Source organism: Lissotriton helveticus, chromosome 3_1 (assembly GCF_964261635.1).
Source record: "Lissotriton helveticus chromosome 3_1, aLisHel1.1, whole genome shotgun sequence".
Lineage (NCBI taxonomy): Eukaryota > Metazoa > Chordata > Amphibia > Caudata > Salamandridae > Lissotriton > Lissotriton helveticus.
This window is the reverse complement of record NC_136061.1, coordinates 197,674,637-197,701,948: the sequence shown is the minus strand read 5'-3', so window position 1 is coordinate 197,701,948 and position 27,312 is coordinate 197,674,637. Positions and strand designations below refer to the sequence as shown.

General features: G+C 45.2%; 1 protein-coding gene across 1 annotated transcript; it reads right to left on the bottom strand.

The window, feature by feature from the left end:
* Positions 1 to 1,643: 1,643 nt before the first annotated feature.
* Positions 1,644 to 25,611, bottom strand: LOC144822793 (uncharacterized). Its single transcript, XM_078680681.1, has 3 exons — positions 25,308 to 25,611; positions 24,380 to 25,032; positions 1,644 to 1,661 (listed from the first exon to the last, which is right to left on the bottom strand). Exons 1-3 carry the CDS (start codon positions 25,462 to 25,464, stop codon positions 1,644 to 1,646), a joined length of 828 nt encoding a protein of 275 aa, XP_078536807.1. The 5' UTR covers positions 25,465 to 25,611.
* Between the last annotated feature and the right edge of the window lie 1,701 nt (positions 25,612 to 27,312).

The following is a 27,312-nucleotide window of genomic DNA, read 5'->3' as shown; positions in this document are numbered from 1 at the left end:
TTCTGTGTTCTCTCCTTCTTTCTGAGTTTTGTTGTTTACTCTATTGATCTATATAATCTCTCCTTCTTGTACTTTCTACTATTATGTCCTTATTGCTTGCTTCTTAGTTGGTCACTATTTTAGTCTCATTTTCTTCTACTCAGCTTTAGTGGTTATATATTTTATGTCAATGTTCATCTCAGGTCAATTTTCATTGTTTGTTGCTTCTCTGTTAATAATAGATACCTTTCTCTGATATGTATCATCTCTCCTCTTTCTTTTTCGATGTCTATTCTTCTATTCTCTTCCTTTTTTTTCTTATATTTTTCATATGCTCGTGCGTTTTCGATTTTAATTACATATCGTAAGTTTTTGTAAGTTCAGGATTGTTCATTAATTGAATGTCTCTATTGAGGATACACATAGTTATCTTCATGGAATTGTGTATTCTTTTTTACTTTACCACACTGTATGTTTCAGTATCAAACTGACTAATATTATTACATATTCTCTGTATGACACTTGTTATTGGGTTATTAATTCAGTGTCACTTTACAGATTTGCTGGTTGCACTGTTCTTACTTCTATTATTATGCTGGTATTTGTTTATATTTTGATTGTTACCTTTTCCTACTTTATTGTCATCAATTGAGTAATCTCTCGGGGCTATTGATATTAATTATTTTCCCTCCTTGTATGGGTCCCTTGCTCGCTTTTCCACGTTCTCCCTAGTATGAATTGGGTCTTTTTCAGGCCTCCCCTGCTATCTCTTCTCTCCCTTCTCTTTTCTGCTTCCCTGTCTTTTTTTCTATTTTCGGATTTCCCACATGGATCATCCCTCTGCGCTCGTTCTGTTTGCTATTTGGTTGTTTGTCTCTGTGCAGTTGGTTATTTCTCTGTCATTTATGGTGTCTTTTCTCTTTTTCTGTATATATTTCCATGCCGGGTTTGAATGTATTATCCCTTAATGTTAAGGGTTTAAATCATCCGGTGAAGAGGTCAAAAGTCTTAGATTATTGTAAAGCTCTTTCTTCGGACCTGATCCTTTTTCAAGAGACCAAGGTCTCTACCAGAGAGGCGTTATGTTTGAAAAAGGAATGGGTTTCTGATGTCTGCTGTTCTGATGCCTCTGGCAAACGAAATGGGGTCATTACATTAATTTCCAAGACTTCAGGTTTATCTATAATTTCTTCTGATCATGATTCTGAAGGTCGTTGGTTGTTAACCAAATTGTCTGATGGACATAATGTTCTTTATGTGATGAATATCTATGCCCCTAACATTGACGATCCGACCTTTTGGAAATCGATTACCAAAAAATTAAATGATACCCCACATGCTGGGAATCTTATTGTGGGCGGTGATTTTAACTTACCGATGGATCCCATTTTGGATAGGAATTCAGCTTTTCAGTTTCGTCCTCCAAAATCCCATAAACAAATGCTTAACATGTGTTCCCTCACTCAGCTTCAAGATATATGGCGTCTTCACAATCCCACTGGTAGCGACTTTTCTTTCTTTTCTTCACCTCACTCTTCTTTTTCTCGGATTGACTATCTACTTGTTCACTCTTCTCTTGTTTCGTCCTCCTCTTCTCCGCTTATTCATCCTATTTTGATTTCTGATCACGCGGCGGTTACTTTTACTTTGTTGTCCTTTGCTCCTCAATCCCGTGCTCGCTCCTGGAGATTAAATACGGAAGTTTTACATGATACTGCTCAAGTTAATGAATTCTCTAATGCAATAGAAACTTTTTTCCATGAGAATGAAGGTTCAGTTTCTTCCCCAATTGTCCTCTGGGATTCGTTTAAATGCACTTTCCGTGGTCAGGTTATTAAATGTATGTCCAAACGGAATTCTGTTATTAAAAAAGAGCTTACAGATTTATCAACTCAAATTACAACTTTGGAATCTACCTTTAGACAATCTAGAGATGCATCCTGCCTACAATTAATAAAACAATTAAAATACAAATATAATACTATAGTTACCAAAAGAGCCCATATTGGAGTACAAGCGCAGAAATCCAAAAGATTACTGTTGAAGAATCGGGCTGGGAAGATTCTTGCAGCTACATTAAAATTTCAAGATTCCTCATTTAAGTCCTCTCAAATTTCTTCCATTACGGACCACTCGGGTTCTAAAAAATGTCAGACGAAGGAAATTCTTGGTGTTTTTCGTGATTTTTATAATAACTTATACACTCCTTCTAATCAAACCTCTTTTGAGCAATGTCAAGATTTTTTAAAATCTGTTCCGGTGCAGATGGTTTCCGAGGATGATCGTACTTTTTTAAATGCCCCGATTTCCCCTGAGGAAATTGTTACCGCAATTAAAGCTACTCGTTCTGGCAAAGCCCCGGGCCCTGATGGTTATCCTATTTTGTTTTATAAAACTTTCTCCCTGCGCTTGTTCCCAAATTGCAATCTGTCTTTGATTCTTTTGTTAAAGATGGGTCTGTCTCTGGTACTGCAGCTGAAGCTACTATTGTAGTGCTTCCAAAAGAGGGGAAGGATCATTCGAATCCCAAAAATTTTCGCCCTATTTCTCTTCTCAACAGGGAAGCTAAGATTTTTGCCAAAATCCTGGCCAAACGATTGGAATCCTTTATTCCCCATCTTGTTCATCCCTCTCAAACCGGGTTTGTGAAGGGTCGTCTAGCGCGTGATAATATACGCACTTTTTGTCATATTCTTGGATCAGATAAACGATCTCAACTCCCGGCCGCGGCCTTGGCCCTTGACGCTGAAAAGGCCTTTGACAAGGTCTCGTGGCCGTTTCTTCGTGCTGTCTTTTGTGCTCATAACCTTGGCGACTCCTTTATTAATATGGTAATGTCCTTATATTCTCAACCTAGAGCTAACATCAGAATTAATGGTGCTACGTCGTCCTTTTTTAATCTTCGTCAGGGCACTAGACAAGGTTGTCCTTTATCTCCGCTTTTGTTTTTACTATCTATTGATCCTCTTCTCAGATTGATTGAGTTACACCCAGACATTAAAGGTTTTTCTTTTGGATCTCACTGTATTAAAACTGCTGCCTACGCGGACGATGTTCTTATTTTCTCAGACGATATCGCCTTGGCAATTCCTTTGTCACATATGGGCTCTGCGGGGTTTAAATGGCAGCCTACACATTTAAAATACTTAGGTATTTATTTTTGTTCTACCTTATACGCCACTTCTGCCTATAATGAATCTCAGACTCTTCTTAAAGTGCGTCGTCTTTTGGATACATGGTCCCCGAAACACATTTCTTGGTGGGGTCGCCTCCAGACTCTTAAAATGATGATAACACCCATTGTTAATTTTGTATCGTCCATGCTTCCGGTTAAGTTATCAGATTCCTTTTTTCGTGAACTTGATGTTCTGACCTCTAAATTTTTGTGGAATGACAAACGTGCTAGAATTGCTTACAAATTCTTGAGACGACCTTGTGATCTGGGAGGTTGCAATTTTCCTGATTGGGGAAACTACCAAACTGCCTTTTTGGCTTCTCAAGGTGCTCTATGGTTTTCTCCTCCACCTCTTCCTGTTCCCTCTTGGCTGTTAATAGAACAGGACTTAGCATCTCCTTTGCCGACTGCCTCTTTTTGCACCACATTTACTTTACATATCCGGTTTTCTCGTTCTATCATTCTTGATACAATTGCTGCGGTCTGGAGTGTAGACAAGAAAGTGGCAATTCCCTTACATAAAACTAGGTGGTCGTCTATTTGGCGGAATTCTAAAATTAAACTTAATATTACTCCCACTCTTATGTCCTATTGGGCGGCTAAAGGGATTTCCCTTGTTTACCATCTTTATGGTGCTAACAATGAGCCATTACCCTTTTCCACCTTGGCTCAAAAGCATTCTTTAACTAACTTAGATTTTTATACTTTTCTTAAAATTAAAGTGGCACTCGCTAAGGTACATCTTCATCCTACCTCTTCTACCATTTCTCTTTTTCATATCTGGACTAAATCTGGTCACGTAGCCTCCAAAATCTATAATTTTTTATCATCTGTTTCACTGCCCACGCATACGGTTGCTCAACAAAAATGGTTACATCATTTTGATCATGGGGTTACGGATCATATTTCTTCAGACACCTGGCAATTGATTGGTAAACTTTCTCTTCGGAATAAAATTGCCCCTTCATTACTGCAATCTAAATTTTTCTCTGTCAACCTCCTTCATTGGACGCCGGTTCGTCTACATTCGCTCAATCTCAAAGATGACAATTTATGCTGGAGCTGTGGATTGTTGATGGGCGATTTTCAGCATATGTTTTTTGAATGTTCCCTTCTTCAGCCTTTTTGGAACCTCATTCATAAACATCTCTCTCTCATCTTTGGTATTGAGTTCCAACTCTCTTTTCCATTAATATTACTGGGTCCATTGGCTGCCCCTGTTCCTCTCCCCTTGGATCCATTGGAATTACAATTGATGGATCTCCTTTTGACTGTTGCGGTGAAAGTCATACTTATGGAATGGAAATCCTTTTCCTCTGTTTCCTATCATACTTGGTGGGCTTGGGTCTCCTTTTTGCGTAGTGCTCACACCTCGGTTGATCAAGCTCACTTTTCTCCTTCTATCTCTAGTAGGGTCTGGAAAGCTTTGGATGATTATATGGATTTGTCATCAAAAGGGTTGATTGCTCAGTTTCCTTTTGATGTATCTGTTTGAGTGGCGTCTTGCGTTCTGCGTGTTCGGTTAGTCCGTTGGGAATCCTTCTTTTTCTTTTTCTTCTTCCTCTTTCTCTTTTCTGTCCTCTCTCCCCTTTCATTTTTTCTCTTGCTCTCTCTTTCTTTCTTCTTTCTTTAACTCTATATCCTTCCTTGCCCCCGATTCTAATAATTGATTGTGATACAATTGTTTATTGATCGAAGAATGGCCTTTACCTAATTAGTTCATATAACAGGCTACTTTTCTCTAGGAATGCATTTACTTAACTTACGCTTCCAGCTTAGCCTCTGATTGTTTTGTTCCTCTTGGATCAACTGTATCACTTTTATTATATTATGTACTTCTTATTCTTTGTCACTTCTTTATAAAATAAAATGCTTTGAAATAAAAAAAAAAAGCATTCTATGGTTCTTCCTTTACTGAAGACACTTGCACTTGATCTATTTAAACTTGAAAACGTCCGTCCATTTACGCAAATTTCTTTTTTTGGCAAAGATTCGGGAAAAACATATTATTTCTAAACTCTTAGACTATCTCAAGCAACATCATTATCTTCAGGCTTCTCAATCGGGTTTTCACCCAGACCATACTATTGAGTCTGCCTTTTGATGGTAATGAAAGAGCTTAACGCCACTCTTCATTCTGGTGGGACAAGTACCCTGATCCTTCTAGACCTGAGTGTGGCTTTTGACCCTGTGTCCCACTGGGTACTTATTCGGGAGAATAGAAGAGTGTGAGGTTTCGGGTGCAGCTTTGAACTGGTTCATTTCTGTTCTGAGCAATCATTCTTTTCAGGTGTCATCTAAGTCCTCCACTTCATCAGTGAGGCTGATTCGATATGGAATTCCCAAGGGCTCAACTCTGAATCCTGTGCTTTCCAACATATATATGCGTCCCTTAGCGGACACAGTGGAAGCTTTTGGCTTGTTTATAATCTCTTACTCTGACGATACACAATCCAATAATATTCTGTGTATCGTCAGAGTAACAGATTATAGACAAGCCAAAAGCTTCCACTGTGATAATAAGGGGATACCCCAACTGAAGTACTGCCTATAGTCGGTGTCAAATGGATGGACAAAAACTGTTTGAAACTGAATGGCAGTAAAGCAGAAATTATTTTAATAGGAAATTCACCCACTTTTTGAGGGCCATGATGGTGACACCAACGGTATGAAAGCTGGGCATATGGCAGGATAGCTACCTGAAGTTTGACTGGCAGATCAATACGATTTTTTTGTCTTCTGAGATGTCTGAGGAAGTTTCTTTGCTCTCTGTCTGCGATGACTCCTACAACATCATCCAGGCTATGTTCTTATCATATTGGATTATGGAAATGTTTTATATCTGGGAGTAAATAAAGCCCTTATTCAACATCTACAGATTATCCAGAACGCAATGGCTCTTCTACTGTGATTTTTACCGAAGTACACTCATATTTCTGCCCAATTTAGGCACCTCCACAGGCTCCCAGCTGACAAATGTATCCAGTTTAAAACTCCATGCTTTGTTAACAGAGCCTTGGCGGATATTGGCCCTGTCTATCTACACCCCCTGATTTCACTATATTGTCCTGCCAGAAGCCTTCATTCCTCCCAGCAGCGCCTGGCCAATGTCCTGATATGTAAGTGGCCAGGGCTGGTGAAAGCTCTTTTATGGACCTTCCTCTTCATTTGCAATCCTCCCATACAGAAATTGGATTTCGTAAACATCTTAAAAGATGGCTTACATCTTAAAACGTGGCTGTTCTAAAATGTTGCTTTTGGTTGAGGAACCAAAGGTCTAGTTCTACGGTTTCTTCTAGTTCTGTGAAACCCTGGTCGGGTAGCCATGCACACTATAAATCCCAGATATAGAAATAGAGGTAGCTAGATAGAGTTGCATAGAAAATTAGGTAGCTAGATAAAGAGATATGTAGTCAGTTGCAGAGATATATAGATATAAAGAGCACAGCTTTAATTTATAATATAATAGTTAAATGTCTATATAAGCACAACACAACAGTACTGAGAGTAAACAAGAAAGCAGTGGGAGACAGATATACAGGATACATAGGTTTGATAGTAGAATTTTAATCCTCATTTAGAAGACCTACCAGCATGACCTACAAGATTGCTTTTATAAATGCACCTCATTTTGTGCATACGAAAAAGAGGAACACTTTATAAAGATCAGTTTTAAATGGACACAATCTGGTATGCTATGATGGCAGCAGTCAGAAAAGCACTTGCCAAAAGGAATTTGCAATTGTATTAGCAGGATCTGATAAAGCTCCAATGCGCCCTGTGCATGAGCTGCTGGTAGAAAGTCACACCAGACTCTAAACACAAAGGAAACACTAAAGTAATAAGTAAAAGAAAACATTGGCATCGAAGGGATCTATGTTGTTTGCGGATGTGCTCGTTGTGAAAGAGCGAAATGTAGTCACTTAGGCTTCAGTAGGCTGACCCATTGCCCCATGCTGTATGCATAGACCGAGGGAACGAAATGTGAATGACACAACAGACTAACGGATGAAGAGAGTTGGCTGAAAGGCCTTCAAGTAATTATGATATACATATCATTTTAGTAAAATCAAAAGGTCTAGGCTAACTCCAGACCAGAAAACAAAGGGACTCTTAATTGAAGAGTGTATTTACTCTCTAATTTGGTTACCTGTGCATCTATAAATGATGAAATGTGCAGGCCAAAGCAAAGTGACATGTGCATTTTCTGTTATACTGGTGGTAGCCATACATTTTACTTGGAGACTATTTGTTTAACATTGTTGGTTTGTGTAATAGGAAAATCAGAACGATAATTGTATAGGGAACACAGAACCTAATCAACTTTAAATGCTGAAAACACATACCGTGGTATGGAGCATATAATTTCGAAATGAAATTCAGGCACTGCTTAACGAACAATGAAATGGCATTCCCATTTCCATAACTCATAAAGCTGATTCACAACATCAAGACAAAAAGGTCCTGATTCACATCCTTCTGTGAACAGTTGCAACTTGTACAACACTCAAGAGGGCGCCAAATATTAATGTTGATTCATTTCACTCCATTCAACGTAATCAATCAAGCAAGACTTGTAAAGCGTGTGAGGGTATGTAGACGCTGAGAACCCTGCTTCTAGGGAGGGGTCAGTTGAACAGCCAGGTCTTGAGTCCTATCCTGAATTTCAACAGATAGGATGAGTTCTGTAGGTGAAGGGAGAGGTCTTCACAGTGAGGTAGGAGAAGGAGCGTCATTCAATGTTGCTTCAGCGAATGCGGGGAGTGGGAGCTAGGGAGAGGGAGGCGGAGCGCATGTGTCTGGAGGATTGGTTGAAGTTCAGGCGGTGGTTGATGTATGCTATGTGGCTGTGGATCAGCCACTTGAATTGACATCTCTTCTGAATGAGGAGCCTTTGGAGTTTCCTGAGGTGGGGAATGATGTGAATTCGCTTAAGGTGGTCGAAGGATGAGTCTGTCCGTTGAATTCTGTATGGTCTGAAGTCTCTTCAGGAGATGCAAGGTGATTCCTACATAGAGCGCGCTGCAGTAGTCCAGCCGGCTTGTGACTAGGACTTGGCAAACATCCTTCACAACAAGGCCATTACCAAGCAAATCCTTTACCATGCATCCATTACAGCACATATGCCTTTACCACGCATGCCTTTACCACTCACAATTTAAGTATTTTGCAGGTAAGTGTACTATATAAATAATATTAGGGCAAGGGTGTTTTTAAGGTATAGGGGTGGGTGAGGGCTTAGTTAGCTAGGGTATTTGTAAGGTTGATGAGGATATTTGGGTGGCAAAGGAATTTTGAGGGTTTAGGGTGGTAAAGGGTAATAGGATGGAAGGGTATGCGCATGGGATGAGCAGAGGTGGCAAGAATTAAAAGTGGCAGGATCTCAAAAAGATTCGAGAAGGTTCTGGAATGTTTTTAAATGGGGAAATGAGGGCAACCCAGATAAGCCTCAGAATTGGGTCCCAAAGGACGATGGGTAGCCTATTTTAAACCTCAATATGCCAGGGGCGAGGATATAGAATCGACCATAGAGGTACCTTATGTACCTTTTTTGGATGATCCATTTACCTTAGGCAATGTGTATTGCGCATTAGCCTTAGTGGTCCCCGGAAGAGCACCTGGCATAGACGGTGTACCCGCGGACCTATTCTTGCAGGACAAAAATTCCTGGGGCAGCTACATACTCCTTTTGGCAAATGCGGTTGCCAAGGGAGCTCCCGTACCCCAATCCTGGAATGGGGCTGAAATCATTCCTGTATTTAAGAAAGGGGATAAATCATTACCCGGTAACTATCGCCCAATCAGCCTGATTGATACCACCCAAAAAATCTTTGGTAGGCTGGTTCTCAACAAGGTATTGGTGTGGGAACAGGATCAGAATATCCTATCCCATCTGCAGGCAGGTTTTAGAACCTCAATTAGCACAGTCGACCAGGTCTTGCATTTCGCTATGCTGTACTGGAAGACAGTGGTAATTGGTTGCGGTAGCCTATATGCAGCCTTTATCGATCTTAGGGCTGCATTTGACTTGGTCCCCCGCCCTACCTTGTGGAGTGTGCTTAATGATATGGGCATGCCAGGGTCCCTCCTTTCACTAATCAAAAAACTCCACGAGCAGAACTTTGCCCAAATCAGATTGGGTCGCCCTGGTAATGTCACCACACAGTTCCTTGTAGAAACAGGGATGCGGCAAGGCTGCGTTTTAGCGCCAACTTTGTTCTCAATGTATATTAATGATGTGGTAAAATATTGATTGACTCTAATGTTGACGCCCCAATTCTTGCAGGAGCCAAAGTCCCTATTTTAATGTTTGCCTACAATTGTCTGAAAATAGCTAAAACCCCGAGCGGGTTGCAGAAGGTTTTGATGATTTTTGAAAACTTTTGCACCGCCCTTGGTTCGGAAGTGAATGTTTTAAAATCAAAGTTTATGTCTTTTAATGAACCTAAATCTTTTAAGGGTACTGTATGCATGAACAAGTTACCTCTGGAGAAGGTTTAAGCTTTTAATTATCTGGGAGTTTGCATTCAACATGATCTATCATGGAATAAGCAGGTTGAACTGGCCACTCTTAAACATCATCCGCTTGCAGGAGCATTGAGCTTAGAACACTCAAGGTCCCTTACTAAACCGATAGCCCCGGTATTAACAGTATATAATGGTAAGGTGGTTAGTTCCACCTTATATGGAGTTGAAATATGGGGGTTTGAGAACCTAAGGGGAATGTCAGTCTCTGAAAATCGTTTCCTTAGGGACCTAACTAAATTACCCCGAGCACCCCCATGAGTCCTCTATTCCATGACTTGGGACTGTGCCCAATAGCACTCATTGCATCCTTGCGTCCAGTTTCATACTGGAGGAGGATATGGACTACGCCTGAATTGGAAACATATACTAGGGGGTTGTTGGACGTAATCAGGTGTGACACTTCCCATAAAATCAAGTGGCTAGTTAATATCCGGGGGCTATTAAGGGATTTAGGCCTTGGGGAATTGTGGGAAGACCCAGTGAATGCTGGATTTCCTCCCAAGAAGGTCTTAAAAGACCTGTACTGGAAGTCCGTGGCCTCTAAAACTTTTAGGAACATTGCTCCTCTTTCCTTGACTGGCAGGTTTCTGGACTTCAAAGATGGGACCAGCTTTGAAGCATTTTGGGATGTCATTACTAAACCCCTAGATCGCAAGCTCTACTTTCAAATGAGAATTGGGTGCTTGCCAGTAAGAGCGTTCACCAACCGATGGACCAGTGGGGGCAGGCTTGGCTGTCCGGCCTGCCCAGCCCCCATTGAAACCATTATCACTTACCGTTTGAATGTCCTGTGTATGCAGCACCCCGCCGGATCTGGTTACGCCCTATGTGCAGATTGTTAGGCACTAGAAGTGGGTTGGTTTCTGTCAGAATAATTCGTACCTGTACCAACCCACCTGTGTACATTGCCACGGCCAAATTTTTAGGTTGGGCATGGACAATTAGAAGTAGACTGATGGTAGTATAATCTCCTTACTTGGGTGTGAAAGGTTTCTGGCTACGTAACATGTGTAATAAGTCCCTCTACGGTTGTATTACTAATGAATTTTAAGAATTTGTATTTTAATAATATTTATTACTTTTTACTGATGTATTTTTATATGTTTTATATGCTTTTATGACAATCGTCGAATAAAGCTTGTTTAACTTGCACAGGTGTATTAGCGAGTAATCTTTAAATATGTAAATATCTGTATCAGTGTCTCACTTTGTGGCTGCATGGGTTGACGAGTAGCTACATGAGTGTGTATATGGGTTATTAGTTGGTTATTTGAGTATCAGAATGAGTGTCTGTATGGTTCGGTGGGGACCATTACTTAGCGCACAGATGCATGAATGACTGACTCACTGTTTGTATGTGTTTTGAAGACAGCATGTGTGCAGGACTGTATGGATGGATGAGTGTGTGTATGGGTGTGTTAGTGAGTGAATGACTGTCTCAATAGTATCTTTATGAGTAACTACATATGTTTTAAACTAGTATATGTGACTATTGATGTACATAAGTGACTGGGGGCCAGATGTAGGTGAGGGACATTTACCGACTCATAAATACCGAATTTTACCATTTCGGTATTTATGAATCGGTAAATATGAAGGAGGGAGATGTAGCTAATTTTTAAATTAGAAATACCGAATCGGTAACATTTGGTATTTACCGATTCGTTAAATACCGAATCGGTATTTCCTATTGATTCCTATGGGCTGTGACGCCCATAGGAATCAATGGGAAATACCGATTCGGTATTTACCGAATCGGTAAATACCAAATGTTGCAAGGGTGCAGAAGGTGTCATTTTGACACCCTCTAGCACCCGAGGTAAAGGCATGTGTGACATGTGGCACACATACATGCCCTAAGGGCATGTCTGTGTGTCACATTGCACAGTGTGCATGCACAGATGTGCATGCACACCTGGATTCGATATTGTACCACACAATAGGATTGTGAGGTAAAATACCGACTCTTAAGGGCCTGTGACACTCTCAGGAGTGTCACCTACATTTGGATTTACCGAATCGGTAAATTTACCGATTCTGTAAAATAATGGCCCCTACATCTGAAAACCCAAATACCGGTCGGTAACGGCCGAATTCGGCCGTTACCGACCGGTATTTGCTCTCCTACATCTGGCCCTATATGTGAGAGCGAGGGATTGTAAGAGTTCCTGCATAAATAAGTATGTGTTTCTATAATTGATTGTTTAAGAGAGTAAGTAAGTGTACAATTCTGTAGAAGTTAGTGTAGTGGTGGGTGTATAGCTGTATATGCAAGTAAATGGATGTTTGATAGTTTATTTGCATGTGTGACTATGTGTGTGAGTAACTCTATAGATGAGTGTTGGTGTATTACAGGATGTATAAGTGTATGAGTATATATGATGAGTGAGTACATGTATGACTGACTATATAGAACTGTTGGTGAATGAGTGGATGTGTATGTAGATTTTGGAATTACTGAATAGGTTATTCTAACTGGAATTGGTATCTCCATTTTTTTGAAAATTTTAGTTTCTATTTTTTTTTTTTTAAACTTTTTATTAATTTATAAATACAAACACAAACAACTTGCAAGGAATAAAGAAAAAGAGAAGACAGCAATATAAACAACGTTGCATTACATGGTGTGGGAGCGGGAAGGTCAACCAAAGAGCGTATGTTTCATCAAGAAAGAGTCTCGCATGGGGGGGGCAGAAGGAACAAAATGTATCCAATACACAGTAGTAAGTGGAGGAACCCTCGGGTTACGGGGACGTAGGTGCAACATCTGGGTCTGAGAGAGGGGGGGTACATATATCGCCACGGTGAGTGTTCCACTGAGTCCATATCTTCCCCCATTTTCGGGGAGTACCCCGAGAAATATATACAGTTTTTTCCCTGAACATGCACCAGTCCATGTTTTGTTTCCATTTCCGAATCCCGGGTGGTCCCTGAGCGCCCCACAGTTGCGCAATGTCTCTTTTGGCGATCATATTGCCCAAGGTCACACATCGAAGCTGCGATACGGAGTAGTCGTTCGGTTCCCATACATTCAGCAAGCATCTCCTAGCCTCCGGCATCGATCGCACCCCCGTAACCTCACTCATCACCTCGTGCACACGGTTCCAGAATCGCACTATCTCAGGGCACTCCCAAATAATATGTAAAAAAGTGCCCAGGAGACCGCATCCACGCCGACACAAACCATCCACAGAAAAGCCCATGTGTACCAAACGGGGACCAGTCACATACACTCTATGCAGGATTTTAAGTTGCACAAATCTAAGACGCGCCTGGATGGCCACCTCTTTAGGGGAGGAGATCGCCGCCTGCCAGTCCTCATCGTCCAGCTCCAGCCCATCACCAATCCAGACCTCTCTAAGGCGAAACAGGAGATCAGACCTGGAGTTGATCAATTTTTTATAAATAAGCGAAATCGTACTATCAGGAACATGTCCGTCCAGTACCCTGTCCTCAAGCGGGGACGACTCTGGAATCTCCACACCCGAAGGGAAGACCGAGAGCACCGCGTGGCGGACCTGCGCATAGCGAAAAAATTCGCGATCGCTCAGAGCGTAGTCGGTTTTCAATTCCTCAAACATCTTCATTCTCCCCCTGGTCCAAACGTCATCAATCCTGCTGATACCTATCAAGTCCCACCTATCAAACCCCTTCGACTGCCAGAGAGAGCCAAGTCTATCGGATGCATACAGTGGGGTGGCACGAGTCAATTTATCAGTCCACCCAAGCGCCATGGAAGCATGTCTCCACACCTGGACAGCCGTCCTAGTGGGGCCCGTTACGTTTCGAGGGGTGAGTCTCGAGTAGAGGGCTCTATTATAGTCACCCCCCGGTAACAACCATTTGTTCATCTCGAAGGCCGGATTCGGCAAAGGGCCATACGTGCAATGATTTATTGCCCCCAATTGAGACGCCCAATACTAACGACGGATATCAGGCAAAGCAATGCCGCCGTCGTACCACGGGAGTGACAGTTTAGCGATGGCGATCCGGGGCCTACCCCCCCACACCAGTTGTCTCTGTAAACTCTCAACCTCACAGAAATATTTAGCCGGGACAACGTCAAGTGTGTTTTGCAATGCGTAGAGGAAGCGGGGCAGTGACATCATCTTAAACAATGCCGCTCTACCTAGGGGCGAGAGAGGGAGTTTCCCCCAAGCGACAACATCTGCCTGAAGGCGCTGAAGAGGGGGCAGCAAGTTCCGGTCAAACCGCAGTTCAGGTTTCAGAGTGATAAAAATGCCTAGGTATTTAAATCCATCTCGCACAATCGCGATAGGACAACCACTTGGCAGAAGAGGGGCGCCTCCCGACAGGACGTATACACAGGACTTCGACCAATTGATGACAAGACCCGAGTTTTTGCGAAAGGACGTTAGGACATCGAACAGTACAATGAGGGATTCACGGGGAGATGTGAGATACAGCAGAATATCATCAGCATAGAGAGATACACGGTCCTCAAACTCCGAATTCCATCTAATGCCCTTCAGGGACGGCTCCCACCTCAACCAGGCCGCCAGCGGTTCCAAGGCGAGAGCAAACAACAAGGGGGACAGCCCTGTCGCGTACCCCTGCCCAGTGCAAAAGGTGCAGAGACCCGACCATTGACCACCACCTGAGCCACGGGACCGGCGTAAAGCAATTTGACCCACCGAACGAACCCCGGACCGAAACCAAACTTGGCAAGAACCGCCCACAAATACGGCCATTCTATTGTATCAAACGCCATCGTAGCGTCCAAGGACGCCAAGATGGCGGGCTCACGTAGCGTCTCGGCTCGTGCCAAGACGCCGTGCAACCTTCGGAGGTTAAGCGCCGTGTTGCGATGCGGTATAAAGCCGGATTGATCAGGGTGAACCAGGTCCCCAATGACAGTCGCCAAACGTGTCGCCAGCAGCCTGACCAAGATTTTAGGCTCCGCATTAATCAACGAAATGGGTCTAAAAGAGGCACAGCGATCCCGAGGTTTACCATCTTTGTGGATTACGACTATAGTGGCCAGTGTCTGGTCTGGTGGGAGAGAACCCACCTCCAAAGACTCGAGAAACATAGAGCGCAGATGTGGAGCTAGCGTGTCCGGGCGTAGTTTATATAGCTCAATGGGGAGCCCATTAGGGCCCGAAGCCTTGCCGGATCGGACCGAACGGACAGCAGCGGCAATCTCGTCCACAGTAGGCGGCGCATCCAGAGCATCCCTATCAATGTCAGGCAATCGGGGAAGTGCAATATCCCGCAATAGCAGGTGGGAGTCCTGCTCAGATCGATCAGACACCTGGGAATACACCTCGCGGAAGTAATCGGCAAAACATGTAACAATATCAGCAGGGTCAGTACAGCACTCTCCATTCTCCGCAACAATCACAGGGACGACACGACTTGCATTCTCCATCTTATGCAGCCAAGCAAGTAATTTCCCAGCCTTATCACCCACATCACACAGGCGGCCCTGCTGTTCCCTTCCCATTTCCTTAGCAGCTTCCGTGACCAGAGCCCTGTATTCATGTTGTTTCAACTCCAATAGATGTAACCCCTCAGCGGTGACCCCAGATTCCAAGCACCCCTCCAGGGCTGTGACCTCCCCCTCAAGGCGAACCATCTCAGCACGGTTGGCCAACTTCACGCTACCAATCAACGAGAGGGCCTGGCCACGAATGACAGTCTTGTAAGCTTCCCAAAGTAAACTTGGGGAGAAAACAGAGCACACGTTTTCCGCAAAATAACAATCGTGTGTTTTAACCAGCTCAGCCCTGACCCTGGGGTCCTTCAAATACCAGGGGTTAATCGGAGCGACTCGGCCCGCCGAGCCCCGCCGTGCATCAACCACCAGCCAAAGCGGAGAATGGTCCGAGATACCCCCTGCCAGATGTTTAACTTCCCGTATGAGGGATGCATGGGCCGAGGGCAGTAATATATGATCTAACCTCGAGAGACTACCATGAGCACCAGAATGATAGGTATATTGCAACTGCCCCGGGTGAAGCAAGCGCCAGCAATCAGTGAGCCCCAGCGTCTCTAGGAAGTCACTCAACCAAGTCTGGGCCTTCGGCAGTTCCCTGGGAGGGTGACGGTCACACATCCCCGAGACCACCGCATTAAAATCACCCCCAACCAAAAGCAGACCCTCGGGGAGACCCAGGATAAGTCCACTCAGATCAGCGAATGTGGTGGCTTGGAGGCCCGAGGGCACGTACACGGAAATCAAAATAAGAACCTTCCCTTCACAGCGCCCCACAATGGCGGCGTATCGTCCCTTATCATCCAGTATGACATCATCAATGGCCAAGGGGAGGGAGGTCTGAACCAGAATGCCCGCCCCTCTGGAGCCCGAAGTGAAACCCGAGTGCGCCACAAGGCGATAACCACGCCTATTCAGAGCGTAGCACTTGTTGCCAAGCAAATGAGTTTCCTGCAGTAAGACAACATCAGGAGACAAACGTTTCAGCAATTGCAGCACCACCCTCCTCTTGATCCCATCCCCCAACCCGTTCACGTTCCAACACAATATCTGAAGTCCCCTACCCCCCATCCCCGAATTCAGCCCCTCCCCCGCCCCACACCCAAAGCAACTGCAAAAAACAGGAGTTCGCCCTTCCTTCGCCTTGCAAATAACAATAAAATTCAAACCAACAACCCAGTCCCCCCAACAATGCCAAAACAACTATACCCCCCACCCCGCACCCCTGCTGAAGACCAAAAAGCCCCATAAACTTGCAGTGTGCCTGTCGCCCAACCGCCCAACTAATCTACGAAAAGAAAACCCAGGAGGAGAAAGGACTCGCTCACCCTCCCCCCACCCCCAAAAGGACTGATACTTGCAAACATTAATGACACAGCATTAGCACAGTTCTAAGCCAACGTGAAGGGTACGGGGTCAAAGTCAACATCTACTCCTGCTCCGTCGGGCCACCGTCCGCCCGATCCGATCTGCCAGAGTCCTCAAAAGGTTCTTGATCCGCAGGCAGCGAGTCAAGCCAGTCACTCACGACCCCAGGATGGTCGAAGAAAAAAGTACGATCCCTATGAACCACCCGCAAACGGGCCGGGAAGAGCATGGCATACTTCATAGACCTTTCCCGGAGTCTCTTCTTGACCCCTTGAAACCCCAGCCTCTGTTTCTGGACCTGTTGTGTAAAGTCCGGATAGAAGCTGACAGTAGAGTTCTCAAAGGCAATGGGACCAGACTGCCTCGAAGCCTGCAGGATAGCGTCTCTGTCCCGGAAATGAAAGATCCTCGCAATGATGGGTCGTGGGTTAGCACCCGATTTAGGTGTGCCGCCGGGGATCCTATGTGCACGCTCGACAGCAAAAAACTTGCTGAGACCCTTGGGCGCCAAGTGATTCAGCACCAGGTCTTCCACCAATAAGTCCGTCGAGGCAGCAGTCGATGATTCCGGGACCCCAATCAGGCGGATGTTATTGCGCCTGGCACGGCCTTCATAGTCCTCTAGGCGCCCAGAGAAATAGTCATTAGCTTTCCGCAGATTCCCGACTTCAGCCTGTAAGTCAGAGACGTCAGTGACCAGGCTAGTGGTCTTGAGATCCAGGGATTTGACCTTTTCGTTTGTCTTCGCCAAATCCGCCCTGATCAGATTGACATCAATCGACACAGTATCCAGTTTGAGAGTCAAGGCCTCATATTGTTGCCCCAATGAAGCCTTCATACCGGTAATGGCGCCCATGACATCCCGCAACGAGGGCTCTTCCACAATCGATGAGTCCTCCGGCATTGTCGTCAAGGGTTTAGATGCTGCGCCCGGCGATCCTTTAGTAAGGGTGTACCGGTCCACAATGTTCGTTTGCAAAGCACTCCCTCGAATGCTCGGTTTAGTCTTGCGCCTCTCACTCTCTGGCTTGGTGGCCATCTTAGATCCTGGACCCGTACGGGTCGCCTGTTGTCGGGTGAAAATGGTGACTGCGGAGGCAAATGCAGGACCAAAAGGGCGAAGGTGGTGCCAGTCTCAGAACTGAAAGCCACGACAGATCGGCATCAGAAGCGGAAAGACCAAAAATATAGGCACGTCCGGCTGTCTACGTAGCTAACAAAGTCAGGTTGATCTCCGGACAGGAATCGAAACCAAAAGCGGTCGCCAAGCCCATGCAAGTCCGGCAGTCCGTTGTTGTTCACTTACTGGACGGCAGGCCAGACAAGATAGCTCGGGGCGTCACCTTGGAGCAGGCCAGAAAACTGCGGCGATCTGTAGCTCTGGACCCCGAAGTCCAAAAAAGTTTGTTGTAACAGATAAATGATCAGTAGAACTACGCCAATAAACACCCGTCGTCCGAACCAGGATAAAGTACAGGATAGTCGATGGAGGTGGCGAGGGTCCGGGAGCCCTGTGCTCACGCGACCATCTTGGGTGCGCGCGAAGCTCCTCCTCCTAGTTTCTATTTTTGATTGTGTGAATCAAAGGTTAAATTACGGTGAGAGGAGGTCTTCCACAAGGATGATGTCATCAGGGATGTCATTTAAGATGTCATCAGTGATGTCATGATTGATGTAATATGTGACGTCATCAGCAGTGCATTACGGGCGCGCAAGTTAAAGTTAGCTGAGCTAACTATAACGGAGGAATTTCAAAGGTTTTGTATGAAAGAAATGTTCAGCTAACTATAACATGTGTGAAACCTATGTTTTTTTTATGAATTTGCATGGATTTTTAAATGCTAACTCCTAACTATAATGTGTGTGAAACCTATGTTTTTTTCAATTAATTTGCAAGGTTTTTTAAATGCTAATTTCTAACTATAGCATGTGTGAAACCTATGGTTTTTTCAGTGAATTTCCAAGGTTTTGTAAATGATAATTTACAAATGTATTAATTATTATGTCTTTCTTTTTATACTAATTTCCTATATTTTTAATATAAATATTTATATTTATTTTATTTTTTAGATTATATTTCATATTCTTATTATAAAATAATAACAAAACTAAATTGCAAAGTAATTTTTGGATTAATTATTGCTTGACTTTGGTTGCAAGTATTACACAGCTCCAGCAATGCTCTTGGGGCCCTATGCTCACAATGCTGTGTCAATCCTTACACCTGCTACAAGCATGTGCAAGGTTTTGATGCAGCATAAGCTCAAAAGTGACTGAATGAAATGTTATACATTTCACTCAGTCACTTTTAGGAGGCATTGCTGCACCCCCTTCTGCACAGGAAAGCCTCTTCTGGCGCAGGGCTTTACAATGTAATGCACCCTCCAGATGCATCACATTGTTAATAGCACACACCATGGCACATCTTTTGCACCACAGCTGTGTCACAAAAGTGACGCAATGGCTGTGTAAAAGAGGCACAAGGGAATTGTAAATCCGCCCCTAACACATACAAATTCACCAAGGCAGTTTCACCAGCAGCGCAAATTGTAGCATAGACTTGTAACATATTTATGTACATATGTTACATTCAAGTGCTTCAGACAAACTACAGTATACTATAGGTAAACACCTCATAGATTTATGCTGTAGCACTTCCTTATAGTTCTGCACTTTCATATTCTCCATACACTAGTAATATATTCATTCATTCATTTATGATCTACACGTTCATTCTGACAAACTTTTACACACTAACATAGAAATATAGTTCTTTCTTTGACCAGTGAAGGTAGTTCTCAAAAGAACAGTTTTTTTTGTTTTTTTAGAATGAAAAAAAATTAACTAATGTCGAGGACACCAATGATCCTGCATCCTGCGTTTTATCAGGTCCATAGACTGTTCCACATAACACAAAAGTTTATCGCAATAAATGCATAGTATTTTAACTTTAGCAAAGTCAGAATCAATTTGTTGGTGTGGACTGCTTGCTGAAAATGCTGCTGCTGCAGTTGATGTGCTTGGTGTAGCAGCAGGTGGGTTCTCGTGCAACTTGCGCCTTGCAGCTCGAGCAAGGTTGTTGGGGTGCAAGTTCTTCACGTGTCGCACCATATTTGCTGGGCCAAAGGAGTATTTTTTACATGGATCACCCCTTGAAAGAGTTGTTTGGCAAATTTTACAGGTTACTTTTGGAGCATTAACCTTTTTTTGCCCTTCTGGAAAAGTAAAAAACTTCCAAATTAGAGCTTCTTTCCTCTTCTTTGAAGGTTCTTCAGGAAAGGAAATCTCCCTTTGAAGAACTGCTGGAAGATGAGTCCATTGCTCTTATTATGGTGAACTTCCTTCTATTTGAGAAGATTCTCAGAAGAAATGCTTCTTCTTAGCAAGTCAAAGTCGAATAATTATAATGGGACGGAACTTTCAAGATTCGCAATAGGAAAAGTTACGAACCAATCAAATCTCTACTTTTAAAGTCACATGGCTTTGTGTACGCTTACGCTGTGCTTACCGTGCTCTTACAATGCGAGTACGGATGACGTTCCGCCGCGATTTGTGTAATTTTTTAAAAAGTATTATATGATTGTTAAAAGTATTAAAAAAATTCATAGTCATCCCAAATGTCTGCCCTTAGTATCTACATTAAATACATAAATAAATGTTTTAAACCAAGTAGAAACATTGCCGCCTTTCGCTTACAGAATGCTGTACATGACGTCACACGGAAGCTTTATTGCGACGCGTAACGTTAAAGCATATTCATACCGTATGCGCGGGTACATGCTGAGTATGATTAACAGTACAAAGTATGGTGCGATCACCCTCTCAGTGACAAATCAGAGCTCAGGGCGCGCTAAGGAGAATGATTAGAAGTGGTCACTCACAGCAGATACGATTCTGGGCCTGCCTCTGCACATATTATAACACCGCCCCCATCTCTCTCTGTTGTTAATTGTTAGTGCACACACTCACACTTACACATGCTCGGGGCACGCCCGCCCACACTCCCCACATGCCACCACTTAGCAGGCTTGCTATCACTAAGCCTTGAAACTAATACATTAGCCAATGGGATGTCTCCCAAGACCATCATTCTTATATACCACGAAAACTCTACCAATGAAGGCCCTGGGCTTGGTTTGGTCAGCCCCCGCGGTTCCCATATAATGCAGGCACTGACGTGAGCACGCTCTCTTTTGCCTGCCTGTGCTGCAGTGACAAACAGAGTGTCGTCATCGATTTTACTATGAACTGATTGCTCGAGCGGAGGAGGACTCCTGACACTCGACGTGGTGTCACTGCTGCCCCAATACCATAGGCGCGGAGGCGGCGGCGCCCGCACCCAAAACACCCCAGACTCAGCAAAACCGCAGCCTTTCAAGACGCGACAAAACATGACAGAAGCAAAGGTAAGAGAAGCCGTCAAAACATCAGCCTCCGCTGTAAATTGTATATGCATGATGCTATTTTTTCTCCATCATATGGCTTTCCTACCCCTCTATGGTTTTAAATTGTATGCACATAGTATAAATGTTTCTTTCTGCGTCACAATGTTGTATCCACTTTCAGCAAGGCCTAGTCATGCCGCTAAAACCTGTGAATCTTAAAATAGAAGTTGGCACGGAAACTGGAATAGAAAAGACGAAGTTTATTAATATCCCATGGGGTGCAACTACATTCAGCAAATACCCTTCGGCAATGCATGAAGTAGCACTCTGAACGTCTACCGTCTTGTTTTCGTCTGTCAGATTCCTTCTGACAGTGGTGAGTTTTTGGATACCGAAGCAGTAGCCTCATTACTCCACATTCATTTTGAATTTTTTAGTCGCTGTTATGGCTGTCTTATTGATGTGTGGCGCTTTGTCACAGTTTGTGGTTGTATCACAGGGTCAGCTCAGTGATAGGCCGCAGGTAGCGGTCAATTGAGTTTGCAGAGTTGTCAGCATGTTTCCTCAAAGAGTCTCGTCTTTGTCTATCTAGTACCTTCTGATAGTGTTCAGTTTTGGGTGCCTGCCGAGGCGATTATTCCGTCAGACAGTGAAAGGGTTTTGGTTGCCGGCCGGGCCTTTGCCTTCAGGCACTGATGAGTTTTTGGATGCTGCGTTGCGGTCAAGTGGGTTTGTAGAGATGTCTGCGAGTTTCCTGATCAGTGGGTTTTCTTTTTGATCCAATCCTTTGTAGAATGCCCTGTTGAGTTTGAGGAAATGGTCGTCCAACATCTCAATGCCTAGGTCTCTGTGGAGGTCTGCTGTTCGAGGGATCATAGGAGCACCTGCTGCAATCCGTAGGGCCTTGCTCTGTAGTCTCTGTAGGTCTTTCTGAAGCTGCGGGCGGCACCACTTCAAACTGGTGAAGCGTATGTCATAGTTGGTCGAATTATTGCGGTGATTGCTCGCACCTTGCTCTGCATGGGCATCGACTTGGTCTTCAGGAGTGGGTATAATGCAGCCAGTTTGGCTGCTGCTTTCTGGCAGGTCTTCTCTATGTGGTTTCTCCAGCTGAGTTTAGAGTCCAGAGTCACCCCCAGGTAGGAAGGCACATGGGGCCCGATGTAGGTAGGCCGTTACCGATCGGTAACGGCCGAAAATACCGAATCTGGGCCCTTACCGATCGGTATACTGGCATCGAGATGTAGGGCACAAAAAAAAGTACAAATGGGAGCGAAAACCGAATCGGAATGATTACCGAATGTAAAAGAATGCGATACGTACATACCGAAAATCGGATACAGTACGAATCGGTAACACACCGAATCGGATGCAAACACCGAATCGGTGCATGTACCGATTCGGTAGTGACACCGAATCGGACATAAGCCGAATCGGTGCATGTACCGATTCGGTAGTGACACCGATTCGGACATAAGCCGAATCGGTGCATGTACCGATTCGGTAGTGACACCGATTCGGACATAAGCCGAATCGGTGCATGTACCGATTCGGTAGTGACACCGATTCGGACATAAGCCGAATCGGTGCATGTACCGATTCGGTAGTGACACCGAATCGGACAGAAGCCGAATCGGAGAACCTACCAATTCGGTAGATTCACCGATCGGGAAAATCCCCGCTTCGGACAGATGGGGAGATGTAGGGAGACACAGAAACACCGATTTTGGCTCAAAATCGGTAGAATCCACTCGGAAATTACCATGGATTACGATCAGGTGGTAACCAACTCCAACCCATAAAAACAGCCCCAAAATGCATTGCAACTTGCAGGATGGCAGCTTTTTATGTCATAGCGAGGCGGCTACGGCTACAGCAGCAAGGAGAGAGGGAATGGCAAAGAGAGGAGCAGGTATACAGACAACGTATCACCCTGGTCATGCTGACAGATGCAGAGATCCTACAGCGGTACAGGCTGGACTCAGAGACCATCACAGACCTCATTAGGGACCTCCAACCCCTGTTGCAGCACCCCACCCCAAGGGCACACGCAATCCCTGTGCAGGTGCAGGTGCTATGCTGCCTACACCTGCTGGCGTCTGGCAGCTACCAAAGTGTAGTCGCTGTGGCAGGAGGGGTGACCCAGAGCAGCCTGTCAAGGTTCTTCCACAAGTTCCTTGATGCCATGATCCAGAGGATGGCCCACTACATTTCCTTCCCTGCAACCCAGGCAGAACTTGTACAGACCAAAGCAGACTTTTACCAGATGGCAAGATTCCCCCACATCATTGGCTGCATAGACGGCACACACATTCCGATTTGCCCACCATCTGACACAGAATACATCTACCGCAATCGGAAGTCCACTCACACCATCAACGTACAGGTGATCTGCAATGCGAAATGCATCATCACAGACCTGGTAGCAAAATTTCCGGGTAGTACCCACGACTCCTACATTTTCCAACAGAGCGGCATCTATGCACGGCTGATGGCTGGGGAATTTGGAGAAGGATACCTCCTAGGTGAGACACATCATCAGCCCCCCATAACCAAAAACAGCAAAGTGAAATACATGTATGCATGTAAGTAATTTTACCCCTTTTCCTTCTAGGCGACAGTGCATATGCCCTCCGTTCATTCATTCTCACCCCCTACCTCAACCCCTCTACACCCAGCCAAAGGAGGTATAACCGTGCCCACAAAAGCACCAGGAATGTTGTGGAAAGGACATTCGGCATCTGGAAAAGCAGGTTTAGATGCCTGCACAAGAGTGGAGGTGCAAGGCAGTACACCCCCATCACCTGTTGCAAAATCATAGCTGTCTGTGCAATGTTACACAACCTTGCGGTGAAGAAGGGCACTGAGGTGGAGTTGAGTGACTACGAGGACCATGATGACGACGAAGCTGTGCCACTAACACAGCCAGCTGGGGTGTGTACGCCAAGTGATGGGAGACATAGACGTGAGGAGATAACAGCAAACTATTTCTGAGTGAGTAAAAATGCACAGACAGGTGAATGGTTGTGTTGAATAAGCAATTTTTAATACTGTTGCTACACAGTTACTGCACTGATGTGCAACAAAACAAAGGTGTAATGTCAATGAAAACAAAAGTCTAGGGTCCAGGTTGCCTCACCCGCCCTTGCTAGGCTATTTCTTTGAGCGCTTTGCAGCCCCACTGTGGTGTCCCTCACCCCCTTCAGAATGACCAGCGGCATCTGCGGAGCGCCTGGTGCTCCTGCGTGGCTCTGACGCAGCGCTGGCCGGGCTGCTGCGGCTGCTGCTGTCCCCAGCATCCCCCAGGTCCAGGGCAGGATTTGCGGCAGTGTTAGAGATGATCAAGGCCTCCATTGCTGTCGTGATGCGGGCCATTCCCCTTGTCAACTCTGCGGTATTTTGAGCGAGACTAGACTCCATGTTGGCACCACGCTGACAGAGTTGTGCCGTTGCTGCAGCAAGGCGGCTCAAGGAGCGGTTCTGCACCCGGGCATCCCGCCTGCGCACCACCTCTTGCTCCTCGATTCTGCCACATAACTGTGTGATGGCAGTGGTTAGCCTGCCTAAACCTGCTACTGCCTCCTTGTTGGAAGCCACAAAGGCCTGAAATCCTTTCACCATTTCCCCCATCTGCAGGTTGTGCTGCAGGAGCTGGCGTTGGCATGCCATGATGGATTTCGCCTGCTGCCTTTGGATCTTCACCATATTGCCTTCGAGGCCCCGGAACACACTGGCCTCCCGTGCTGGGTCTGCAGTGGTGGGAATGGCACGGCGCCGGGTACTGCTGCTGCCCGCCTGCTGCGTGGGCTGGGGTGCCACTGGTGGGGGTGTGGTGCTGGCCGGGGCCTGAGCCCCTGCTCCCAGGACAGGGTGTACTGGAGCCACAGTGGCAGGAGCTGGTGTAGGTGGAAAGAGCTCCCTTGTCGGGGAGTTCTCTGGGGAGAATTGCAAGGAGGGTGTGCTTTGCATTTGTGGGGAGTGAAGTGCATCAAAGTCAATTTCCAGGTCTCCCTCAATATCCAGGCCTATGGTGTTTTCCTCCTCCTCCTCGGCAGCCTGACTCGTGCTCGGCCCTGCGAGTGCAGTGGTAGATGGTGCTGCTGCCTCCTTTGGCAGTGTTTGTCCGCCTGATGGTGCCCCTAGGTACAAAGAAGCATTTGTAAATAGAGTACCGATGTATTACAGTCAGTACAATTAAAGCATTCCACATGTCCTAGCATCTCCGTAGAATGTGTTCCACTGTTTCATGTCTTGTGATTCTGCACTGCCATATTTTGATACCTACTGCTGACTGGATGTACCATGATGCTTGTCTCTTGTATGTTGGTTGCAGTACTGTGCTGGGGTTTGGCTATGCATTGTGTCTAATGGGGAGGTGTCTGGTAGGGTGTGTCCTGATGCGCATGCCTCTTACCTGTAGCTGTAGCTCTGGCTGAGCTGTCCAGGGTCCCAATTCCGGTCACGCTCTCCCTCTCAATGGTGCTGGAGACCAGTTCCTCCAGCTCGGTGAGGGGTGGCGCCGGGTTCCTGCCACCACCAGTGACTCCAGCCTGCTTCTGGATCTCTGCCATCTTCCGTTTGGTCAGGCTGCGGATGTCGTAGAAGCGCTTCTTCAGCTCATCCAGGGACCTGGGGGTGACACCCACAGCGTTGACCTTCTGACCGATATCGCTCCAGAGCCTCCTCTTGGTGCATTCTGGCACATTGAGGGACAGCCTTCCGAATAGCTGCCGGTGCACCCTCACCACCTCCTCAACCAACACCTGCAGCTCGGTGCTGCTGAACTTAGGCTTCCTCTTCTGGCTGGACTTCTGGCTCTCACTCTGGTTTGCCATCTTGGTCTGAACAGTTCACTACCTCCTACTCCCACTGCTGCTAACTGTGACTGCTCAGCTCAGGCAGGCTCTCCAGAAAGTTCTTAATTGGCTGCACCTGCCAGGGTTGCCACTCCCTGTTTGGGAGGGGGAGGGGGAGCCACCTCATTGGCTGAAGCGGCTTTAACCGATTCGGCTATCTCCGAATCGGATATTACCGATTCGGTAAAATCCGAATCGGTATCATCTGATTCGGAGATAGCCGAATCGGTTTCTTCAATGCATTCCTATGGGCTTTTTGGCCATGGGTGTGTTTTCATACCTCCGATTCGGTAATAGCCGAATCTGATTTTTCCGACTCGGCTAATTCCGATTCGGTGGTAGCCGATTCGGCTAGTTCCGATTCGGTGGTAGCCGATTCGGCTAGTTCCGATTCGGTGGTAGGCGATTCGGTAGTTTCCGATTCGGTCCGTGCTGATTCGGTACGTACCGATTCACATTACCGATGCCGACCGATTCCTTATTATTTCGCTGTTTGTTTCCTACATCTCGTTTTCCGATTTCAGAATACCGAATCGGCCCGCCTCGGTATTTTGGAATCGGAAATTCCCTTTTACCTACATCGGGCCCATGGTCCTTTTATACCCACACAGGTGTTCGGAAAATAGGCGGCACAAACAGAAGACGAATTCATGTACATATAAAAGTATTTTCAAAGCACATTAAAAAAGTGGAAGGAGCTGACGATTTAATCAGTTTGGAGTTAACACATCTCAACAATGGTTTATCAGAAACAGATGTGGCTCGATAGAGCATGCGCATATTTGATAGAAAGCTAAAAATAACTTGTTGCTAAACAGAATACCTGAGCAAGTAATCAGAGAGGTAGGACAAAGCACATGGCGAGCACAAGGCAATGGAAGGAATACAAAATGGTGGATAGTAATACAAAATGGCCTCTGAAAAAGGGCAATACAACAACAATTGGTAAAGGAGGGTCCGAGGGAAAAGTTTAACGACCTAACAGGTAAATACCCCCAGTGTAGCAACCTAAAGAACAAAAAGTACCTGTCAGTCGAATGACGCCGAGGTGCTCAAAAGTCACGCTGGAAAGGAGTGCACAGAAAAAAACAAAAAAAAACAAAACAAACAGATAGGTCAAGGACTTAATAATTACATTGACTATCAACAATTGCTGTTATGAGTCCTATCAGACCACCCAACTGGCGGAGCCTCATCATGTAGGACACTCAGACCATGGTCAGTTTGCAAACGCCCAGGTGTATATTGGCAATGCATGACTTGGTCATGGTCTGGACACCGCAAATGGTAATACAAGAGGTGGTACTGATAAGTGCAGTGCAAAAAAATATATATAGTGAAGTGACTAAAATGGCTGTCGAGGCAAACAAAGACCTTTATTAGTGATTGCCTGGACGTCAGATTAAAAATAGTGTAATGACAGTGTAAAAAAATCACTGTCCAGCTTGCTTGGTGGAAAACAAAAATCAGGCCAACATGTTTCTGCCGTACTGTGTAAGTTCACTGGCATTCATCAGGGCCAAGCTCTCATATGCTACTGCAATTACACTTAACAAATGTGTA

Bases quoted from the DNA above. Each gene is read 5' to 3' on its own strand.
- LOC144822793 (XM_078680681.1), bottom strand. From the start codon at position 25,464: ATGGCAGAGATCCAGAAGCAGGCTGGAGTCACTGGTGGTGGCAGGAAC. The intron at 25,033-25,307 runs GTAAGAGGCATG...CTTTGTACCTAG, and splicing joins AGCCAGAGCTACAGCTACAG to GGGCACCATCAGGCGGACAA.